Here is a 10,285-nt window from a genome sequence, read left to right as displayed (position 1 = left end):
GGAGGACCATGTATGGGTACCTTGCAGGTTTGGTTTTAAACCTTTTCCATTGGGATGTAGTTTACGTGCAATAAAACGCACTGGTCTTAAGAGCTCAGTTCGATGTGTCACCTGCCCCCTAAAGAAGGCCCAGGATGTCTCCCTCTCCCACATGGCCCTCAGCTCCTTTGGAGCCAATGCCCTGCCCAGAGGCACCAGGGTCCGGCCTTTCACCACAGACTCACCCTGTCTCTTCTTTTTTTTTTTTTTTTTTTAAAGATTTTATTTATTCAATTTTTTCCCCCCAAAGCCCCAGCAGATAGTTGTATGTCATAGGTTCACATCCTTCTAGTTGCTGTACATGGGACTCGGCCTCGCGCTGGACGGAGAAGTGGTGCCTTGGGGCGCGCCTGGGATCCGAACCCGGGCCGCCAGCATCAGAGCGCGCGCACTTAACCGCTAAGCCACAGAGCCGGCCCTCACCCTGTCTCTTCTTGGGTGTCCCCTGGCGGAAACATTCGGAATGGGTGTGTCCTCTGCCCTGCTCACCCCACAAACTGTTTCTGAGATTCACCCAGGTTGTTGCGTGTATCAGCAGTTTGCTACTTTTGATTTCTGAACATTATTTTACTATCGAATATGCCACAGTCTGTTTATTCATTTTCTGTTCTGGGACAACTCAGGCGCACCATGAGCTTAGAACATTTTGTTGTTCCAGAAAGTAGGGGAGCTTTCAAGGATTAATGGAGTTCTGTCAAAAAGACTACAGGCCAATTTGAAAAAGGTGCCACTGGTCAAATCTGTAACAATTTGAGCATCAAAAAGAATGATCCTCAGAGTTGACTGACTACGTCTATTCTGTGTGAATCCACAATTCCAGAATGGCTCTCACACGAGAGAAAGCCAGATATTCAAGCAGCTCTTCGTTTGGGATGTTGGTGGCCAAAGGGAAAATTTAAGCATTATCCTGTTTTCTGCTAGTAAGCAACTGTCAGCAGAACCGGGTCGCTCTGGTTGTGGGGAAAGACCCACTTTAAAAAGGAGGGTTGGCTGACAATGTGGGAGGAGTGACAGAATTAGAAAACCGTCGTGGTCCATCCCTGGTGGAATGATTGATGAGGACGAGGACAGAATCTGTGTTGAGACCGTCGGGTGAGTGCCTGTGGGTTGCAGAGGGAGAGGGAGGCCCGGCTCCACGCAGGCGGCACACCGGGCCTCACGGCTGAGCCCAGGTCCCCTGTGAGAGGCGTCCCAGCCCAAGTGTTTCCCCTGAACCTGCCCAGCCTTTAGAGCGAATTTGCATTCTTAAGGAATGAGAGGGGAGAGGAACAAACATAGCCCAAGGAAGCACCCCAGGTCAGAAGGGGGGCGTCTGCAGGACAGCAGTGTCCTCGAGGAGTCAGTCCATGTTGTCCCCAGGTTCAAGGCGTGATCTTGTTCACACAAACCCTCTGTCGCAGGAACTTTTGGGCAACCGGCGACCTTTGCAAACGGACTCAATGTTAGCTGATGGGAAGGAATCTTGACAGCGTTTTGTTAGGGTGTTAATTTAATTTTGGCTAGGCAGGGAAGTGCTCTCATTTTGCAAAGATGTGCACTGAAGTACAAGGAGACGGGACAGCCAGCGACGGCTAAGGAGGCCGTCCTCCCTTAACCTGTCCTGGTCTTGGTTGTGCTGGCCCTTCTGCACCTCGGCGTGGCGCTCGGACCCCAATGCCAGACAGGCCTCGCCGGGAACAGCGGGGCCGCCGCTCTGCTCGCCCATGAGCAACCGTGGGCACCGCCGCCGGGCCCTGCATCGCCAGAGGCAGCGCTGTGGGAGGTGCCCGGGCTGCTCTGCCTCTCACAACCACAGCTCCGCAGGCCCCACCTGCAGCTCCCAAGTGCAAACTGCTGAAAACTAGAAGCTTATTTTGTAGCTCCCCCGGCAGCAAGACCTCCTCATTTCCCACTGAGAGGAAACTTTCATGTGTTTTCTCTGCAGAAGCATTGAAATGCTTGATGACAGGTGTTAGGGAACTTCTGGGATGTGCTCTGTGGTACCTTCCAGAACTGGAAATATTCTGAGTCCCCAGCACGTCTGAATAAGGGATTGTGGTGCTCTGTCCTTCCTACAGACGAGAAAACCGAGGCACAGCGGGCTGAGGATGTGGCCGCGGACACGCAGCGGTGAGGACGTGGCTGCGGCCACACAGCCCTGAGCGCTTCTGCCAGGCGGTTTGCCTCAGAGAGTGTTCTCCTAACTTCCCAACATCGTCTCAGTTTTGAAAAACGAGTAGCCACAATTTCTGCGTTACATTTAATATTCTGAGTTAAATGGATTGAATTTGTGAAAATTTGGGGTGAATTATGGAAAACCTTCCAACGATTTAGCAGGACAAAAAACAAACTAGCAAGCTAGCATTATCCTGTTATTTTAAAATAAACATCAGACCTGAGCAGCAATACTGTTGTAGAGAAGTGTTGGTGAGGCCGGTGGATGGATAACACGAACAGTAATCTCGGGGCGCTTCTCCCCATAGGAGAACTGAGAGTGGCCAGTGCTCGGTGACCCGCGGGAGGCGCACAGCACAGACCTGGTGTGAACAGGCTTTTGTCCCCAACACCAAGGGCAGAAATGGCCCCGGGACAGGGGAGAGCCCTGCCTCCCCTCAGGGCTCTGTCCCTGTGTCCAGCAGTGCCCGCAGACCCCGCAGCCACCTTCCTACCCTCCCACCTTCACTTGTCCCTCCTTCAGTCACTCCAGATCCCGGCAGAGAGCAATTGCTCACAGAAGGAAATGCCCTCTTTTGTTCTTTTTCTTCAGTCCACGTGCCTGAGCCGCATCCTCATTTCTCCGCGTCTCAGCTTCCTCCTCTGTAAGAAGAGTAGCTATTCTGTTGAAATTCAGCCCCTGGAGCTAAGATTTCAGAAATACCCTCCCCACTCAAGGGGAATTACTAGAAGGCCTGGTGTGAGGAGAGGGATTGGGGCTCAGTCCTGGCCACCCATGGGGCCCTTGGGGCTGGGGTCCTGCTCACCTCCCCTGAAGCCAGCCTGTCTCCTTCCCATTCTCTCTTCCTCACGAGCGCCTTCCAACCTTGGAGTTCAGCTCAGCTTTGCCCGAGGAAAGATGGATGATAGAGAGGGTGAAGACGTGGTTGGTAAATTTCCTGGTGTTCACGCAGTTTTGACTTCTGCCATTAACGGGACGGAGAATGGGTCATTGGAGAGTAATGGGATCGTAACAGACAGCAAGGAGGGTGTGGCTGTTCCGGAAGATTCAGCCTCACAAGGAGGACTGCTGGGTGGACATGCGCTTCCACCCCAAGCAGTCTAACCTGGTGCCTCAGTTTACTGGTGTTGACGGTAACAATGCACTAAGTATATTGTCAGATAAAATTACCCTCTGGCAGCTTGGGGCTTTGCGAGTGGGTATTAGCAAGTGACTTCTATTCTCCAGCTATTTTTAGGACTATTAGTTCCCCAGGGTGTTTATCAATGGAATCTCCTGAGTCATGAGCGATGATGGACAGCCTAGGGGTGACCCAAGGGACACGTGTTTATGGTCAGTGTAAAGGGACCCTTGCTGGGTTCTCTCCACTTGTTCATTTGGCAAGCCCAACATCCACGCTCTGTGCTAGGTTCCGGACCTTTCCTTCTGGACGTTCTGCATGCCTATCCAGTCCGTGTGGTCAGCTCTGGAAATGACCCATGAAGAATCTGTGTGGGGCACAGAAAGCCACTTTGCTATCAGTGTCAACGTTTTTTCTCTGGTTAACTCCCTGGAGAGTCTCCCATGACCTGCGAGGCTGTGCTCATTCCCTCTCTGTGCCAACTTGATGGGAGGGTTAAAACAAAACAGAACCCACGCCCAGTCAGCGGTTAAGCCTGGAGAGATGATGTAAGATTCCAGAGGAGCCACAGCTCGATCCCAGCCCCCAAACCGGCAGTGTCTGTGTCACCAAGGACAAGACTCGGTCGACTACTGCATGGCACGTGCAAGAGCACGTAGGCTGTGGGGTCAGGACAGGCACCTGCTCAGCCCTGGTCCCAGTCAGGAGAGGAGACGGGCCCCAGGTCTTCTGGCGGCCTGGCCTCCGCTGTGTGTGCTGCCCTCCTGCCCCGTCCAGTGTGGTGACGGCCACAGCTGGGGTACCAGGAGGGATATCAAGGAGTGTGAAGCACTGAATGCTGGCTCTAGTGGCCTTCGTGGCCTCAGGATGTGCGCGCCTCTCCAAACCTGAACTTTCCCAACTATAGAGATAAGGATATTTAGTTTTCTGAGATGTTCTGGGTAACCAATGAAATATTTAAAGGAATTCTAGAAAAGCACTAAGCTTTATATAATATCACATCAGGCATTATCCTGGGGGAGGACTTGTGCACGTATTTTGATCAAAGGTGAAATGAATTCACAGGTAGGAGAAGGTCAGAAAACCCTGCGGCCCAGCAGTTTCTTTCTGGGGCTCGTTGCAAGTTAACAACGTCACAGTTAGCTCTTAATGTACGTAAATTTTAAAGATATGCAAAGAATTTTGCGCACAGCATTCAATCCAATCACCCTAGAGTTTACTGGGCACCTGCTCTGTGCTGGAAAGCAATATGGATTCTGCCGCCGCGGGAGCCGACAGCGGGGTTGTGGGAGCATCGGCGATGGCGCGCGTCCCAGGGGTCCACACTCCGGTGCGAGCCTTCAGAACCCGGCGGGCGTTCCTTCTCACTGGCCCCTGAGGCTCGGACGGCATCTGCGCTCCCTCGGGGCTCAGGCTGCCGTCTTGTGCGGGGCGTGGACGGACTCGGTGCCCAGCAGGGACGGCGGCGGGGGCGCCTCCCGCGAGCTCCGCAGCATCTCGTTTCTCTTCTCCAGCTTCAGAGCCCACTCGCCGCGGAGCCTGCGACGGGCGATAATTTCAGCACAGTGAGTCAACCTCCCGGGACCGGGTGCCGGCCAGGACCCTGTCTGTCGGCACCTGGGCACGTGTGTGAGCTCAGCCGCCCCTCCCAGGGCAGCCGGCCTGCGAGCAGCTGCTGTGTCCTGACCCAGCCCGCAGCTGTGACCTTGTGGGGTCCCAGAGAGCCTGCGACCTCTGCGGTGGGGCCACTCAGGCTCAGGGCCACTGCCCATCATGGAGGGTCTCACTCAGGACCCTCTCCAGGAGAGAGAATACACTTTGCCCCAGCAAGCAGCTTCTGGAAACTTCTGAGCCCCGGAGAGACTGAGCCATGACCTGAACTCCTACTTTCTCAGTGTGCCCAGTTTATTGCTTAGGAGCATGTGCTCCCGAGGACTGGACACAGAGCCCCTGGGGTCAGCCTGGGCCCCTCACTGAGCATCCTGGCACTGGCCCCTGTCAGAGGCTCACTTCCTCCCCTGTGCCCGCCTGTTCTGCCTGACTGCCTTGGAAGGTGGCATGTTGCTGTGACCACAGGGGTGGCCGGGGGTGGAACGGCCAGGCCAAGGGGGCCCAGGCTCCCCCAGACTTGGACATCTGCCTGCCAGGCAACAGCCGCCTGGTCCCTTCAGACGCGAATGTGTGGTTTGCCTTTGGAGGCTGGAGAGTGGGGTGGGTGCCCTGCTCCTGCTGACATCCAGGGTTGGCGGGCAAATTGGTAAGAGGTGTCCACGCAGACGCTTGTCCCAGCACCCAGGACCCTAAATGAGGAAGGTGTTGCTGAGCAGTAGGTGGTTAGGTAGGAATGGCCGGGCCCCAAGCATGGCGGCCCTACACGTGTCGGTCACGTTCCTGTCCCTTCAGGCTGTGGCCACTGACTGGTTGCCCCAGGGCCAGACACTTAAAAGCAGATGGCTCCTGGGAACCAAGGGGTGGCCGCGGGGATGTTTTCAGGAGCTGCTGTTGTCCAGTGGACAGGCTGTGTTCTGGCTGGGGTCCGCAGCCCAGATAACCAGCCATATCTCCCCAGAGAGGTGCAGAACTTCCCACCACACAGTCCATCCCCGAGCAGCCCAGGACCTCAGTGACTAACCCAGCCGGTGCCGACCACACCTCACTGTCTGACCTGGCCTCTCCTGGGACCTGCACCTGTGAGCCGCAGACCCAGAAGTTTCCAGGGCCCAATGGACATGCAGGACAGGAGTGAGGCCACGGAGACCCCAGGAGGGACCCAAGGGCTGGGAGGAAGCATTAGTGTGAGGTCCCTTCCTCCCATGTCAGGCTCTGTGCTGGGACCCCGGCCCTGAGAGGTTAGGTGGGTGCAGTGTCTGGCTTTGCGGGCCGAGCCACGTGGAGAGGGGGGCACCACAACCCCGTACCTGTGCTAATGGGGGCAGGTGTCCTGGACTACGGGGCAGACCTACTGCGTTGGCAAGGTCAGTACCAAGCTGGGTCCCATGGTGGCCGCCAGGAATCCTCCTTTCCAACCTGGCTCCAGGGTGGCAGCTGCTCGTGCTATTTGCGGACTAAGGCTGTGCCCACTTTGGAAGTTTCTGGCCCTTTGAGTCCTTGTCTCGTGTGAATGCTAATCTGCATGCTTAGTTGTCCCTGAGAGCTCTACTCCTGAGTCTGCTTTGTCGCCTAGGAGACCCCTCAGCACCCACATGGCCTGGCCCCTGTCCCAGGGAAGAAAGGGTGTCGGCTCTGGATCTGCAGGTCATGCAAATGTGAGGGATGGAGTGTAATGAGGACACAGATTTACCCCGACTCAGTGGGGGCGATTGTCAGAAAACCAGACTAAGCAGGACATGCGCTCCATGACAACTTCCCTCAGTCCCCTCAGGAGTGTGGGGATGAAGGGATGGAATGATGGGGTGTGGGGATGGGGTGATGGGGTGTGGAGATGCAGGGATGGGGTGATGAGGTGTGGCGATGGGGTGGTGGGTGATGGGGTGTGGGATGAAGGCATGGGGTGATGGGGATAGAGGGATGGGGTGTGGGAATGGGATGATGGAGTGTAGGGATGGAGGGATGGAGGGATGAGGTGGGTTGATGGAGGGATGGGGTGATGGGGTGTGGGTATGGAGGGATAGGATGATGGGTGATGGGGATGGACGGAGTATGGGATGGAAGGATGGGGTGATGGGGTGTGGGGTGGAGGGATGGGGAGATGGGGTGAAAGGTGTGGGGATGGAGGGATGGGGTGTGGGGTGTGGGGATGAAGGGATGGGGTGATGGGGTGATGGGATGTGAGGATGGAAGGATGGAGGGATGGAGGCATGGGGGGTCGGGGTGTGGGGGTGGAGGGATGGGTATTCTTCTCTCTCACCTATTGAGTCAATGATGTGATTCTGAATTTGAGTCCATGGTAGTGATGTTTCCCAGTGCAGCCCCCCTCCTCCTGTAACACCTGATCTGATAGGATGTTTGCTGGCGGCTGTGGTTGTGGCAGAGCACCTGGGGACCTGCGGGCTGAGCCTGGCCCCGGGACAGTGCGTGGTGCAGGACCCACCCTAGTGTCACCCTAAGCTCACCTGTCCAGGGCGCTCCTGCGGATCCTCAGGTCCTCGCTTTGCTGCTGTTTTGTGTGAAGCTCAATTTTTTTCTCCCAAAACATCTTGAGCACACCAGCATCGTAGCCGACTCTTCTAGGAGGCTTCCAAGTGTAGTTTTTACTCATTTTCTGAAAAAGGGACAATTTACAAGAACTCAGCCATTTTGTGCTGTGTTGGTCGAGAACACATGAGAAGAGCTGATAACAACAGCGATGAAGTTGGCTCCGCCCCAGACATCAGGATCCTCCCCCCTGTTTCCGGCACCCCCAGCTGCCCAGCAGGGGTGTCAGGAAGTTGGCTGGCCCAGGGCTCACGGCCAGTGTACAGCAAAAGCCCAGCCCCGCAGCCTCTGGAACGGTTTCCTGGGTTAGTGGAATAGACGCTGATGGAAAATCCCATTCTGGGCCTTTGGTCATTTCACAAACTAAATAACCATCCACTCCTTTTTGTATTTTTGTGTGGGTGATCTTAGATGAGGGTGGCTGGGACAGGTATTGTTTGGAAGGGAGCCCATATGCAGCTCATGTCCATTCCTAAGCCTGCTGTGCTGTGTTATGGGTTGAACTGTGTCCCCCCAAATTCTTATGTTGAAGCCCTCACCCCCAGGACCTCAGAATGTGACTGTATTTGGAGATGGTGCCTTTAAAGAGGTGACTAAGGTTAAATGGGGTCACTAGGGTGGGCCCTGATCCAATAGGACTGGTGTCCTTATAAGAAGAGGAGATCAGGACACAGACACGCACAGAGGGATGACCATGTGAGGACATAGGGAGGAGACGGCCATCTACACGCCGAGAAGAGAGGCCTCAGGAGGAACCAGCCCTGCCCACACTTGGATCTCAGACTCCAGCCTCCAGGACTGGGGACAATGGATGTCTGTGTTTAAGCTGCCCAGTCCAGGGTACCTCCTGGTGCCTTGTGTGTTAACCATGTTTCCATTCTGTGAACGTGATGCTCTGACATCTGTCCTGCATGCATGTTCCGGACACACCGTGCTCTGGATGCCCCCATGCGATGCCTGGGTCTCCTGCCTCCCTTGTCCCCCTCCTCCTCCCAGGGGAGCACTTTACAAATACAAACCAACTGGCCTGTCTTTACAGCTCAACAATCAGGGCACGTTCTGGGCTTTGCCTGTCAAATCCCCTAAATTAGTCAAACTCACCTTTCAGAAATTCGAGTCTGCAGCCCAGGCATCTGTCCTGAGCTGGGGTGAGTTACGTGGTGTGAATGTGTGGTGCCTGTGGTCTTGGCAGCCGGTGGGAGAATCGGAAGCGACACAGAGAAAGGTCTGGAAGGAAGCAGAGTGGCCGGGAGCCCCCATCTCCGGGATAAGACCCCGGCCCAATTACACACACAGCTGCCTGGAAAAACTTTGAAGCCGCATTTGGTGGAGAAGGTTGTAAAATGCGTGTTCTGTGAACTTTGTTAAAGTTACCAGCACAGGGCGAGCCAGAACATTTATCCACACGGTGCCTGATGTGCTGGTCTTCCCGGCCCTGGTTGCCAGGGTTGGGGGTTGAGAATTTTGCCACCTTTGCCGTCTGGTGTTTCCTGCAGTGGCCACCCTCACAGAGGCTCAACATGCTTGGAAAAGACGAGGAGGACCTCGGGCGCTGTTAGGTCACGGCTCTTTCTTCGGAAAAGCCGATCCCCACCATCAACTGTCCTGTTTCCTGGCGTGAGTCAACAAGCCTGTGAAGTAACGGTAACCAAAAGCCCCGGGGAGCTCCCGGGGGTCCGAGCCTGGAACTGCCCCTCTGTCCCTCTTTACCAGTGAACGTCGTGTCTCGGACTTTGCCGCCTGCCAGGGCACGACGGGATGCATCTCTGCTGCTTCCAGCACTGCCCGTTACATGGAGTAACGGGGGCGCTGTCCCCTCCACAAGCCTGTGATGAGGGAGCGAGCAGCTCAGACTGGGTGTGCCCGGCCCCCCGGCCCTCACATGCCCCTTGGAGGGGTCCAGGCCTGTCCTTCTCTGAGCAGGACCCCAATTCCAGATGGGCCTGGAACCTGCCCTGCCCGGTGCTGACTGTGGGCCTGTGGCAGAAGGAGGTCACTCTGAGGGTGAGGCGACCACCTGGCAAGGACCCCCAGGCATGACGACAGACCCCCCTTGGTCCACCTGTTTCTCCAGGGGTCCCGTGTGTGCCCACCATTGAAGACTGTAGAGTCCACCTGTGCATTTGGGAGTGGGAGCGAGTTGAGCCCAGCTTTATAAACGCTCAGGGCCATGGAGGCGGGGGCATCGCCGTGCTTGCGGGACCCAGGACACGGGGGGGGCCCTGCCCAACTGGTGGGGAGAGACCGGGGTCCTCAGAGTGTGTGGAGATTGAAGTCACGTGTGGGGAGAGCATCCCTGAGCTGCCTGCTGGCTTTGGGGTGCGTGGCTGGGGTTCAGCATCGTGTCGTGGCGGCTTTGTCGCTCTCTTGTGCCAGGTGCTGGAGACGTGAAATAGGCATGTGTGCGTGTGCCTGCGTGTGCATGTGTGCGTGTGCCTGCGTGTGCATGTGTGCGTGTGCCTGCGTGTGCATGTGTGCGTGTGCCTGCGTGTGCATGTGTGCCTGTGCCTGCGTGTGCATGTGTGCCTGTGTAAATGCATGTGTGGGCACATGTGGTGGGAGCAATTTCTGTGGTTGGACACCAGTTATCCCTCAGGATGAGGGCAGGGGGTGCCCGGTCCCCGATGGCCATGGGGACAGCCTCGCACAGCTGTGGCCAGAGCTGGAATCTGAACCCTGTGAGCCCCCGACAGTGAGGAGCCCAGTCAGAGGCAGATGGCTCCGCTGAGGAGCCGGGGGAAAGCTGGGTTTACGCTTGAAGGTCGTCTTGGTGGAAGTCACGGGGAGCTGAGTTCACCCGTGACGCGGCCAGCCCA

The 10,285-nt window shown here is 56.2% G+C and overlaps 1 protein-coding gene across 1 annotated transcript; it reads right to left on the bottom strand.

Annotated features, from left to right (window-relative positions):
- Positions 1–4,723: 4,723 nt before the first annotated feature.
- Positions 4,724–7,545, bottom strand: FAM240C (family with sequence similarity 240 member C). Its single transcript, XM_087424514.1, has 2 exons — positions 7,388–7,545; positions 4,724–4,853 (listed from the first exon to the last, which is right to left on the bottom strand). The coding sequence occupies exons 1-2, from the start codon at positions 7,531–7,533 to the stop codon at positions 4,724–4,726; spliced, it is 276 nt and encodes a 91-aa protein (XP_087280640.1). The 5' UTR covers positions 7,534–7,545.
- Between the last annotated feature and the right edge of the window lie 2,740 nt (positions 7,546–10,285).

Source organism: Ceratotherium simum, chromosome 37 (assembly GCF_057802395.1).
Source record: "Ceratotherium simum simum isolate JZ-2026a chromosome 37, ASM5780239v1, whole genome shotgun sequence".
Lineage (NCBI taxonomy): Eukaryota > Metazoa > Chordata > Mammalia > Perissodactyla > Rhinocerotidae > Ceratotherium > Ceratotherium simum.
This window is presented reverse-complemented; position numbering and strand designations above follow the sequence as displayed.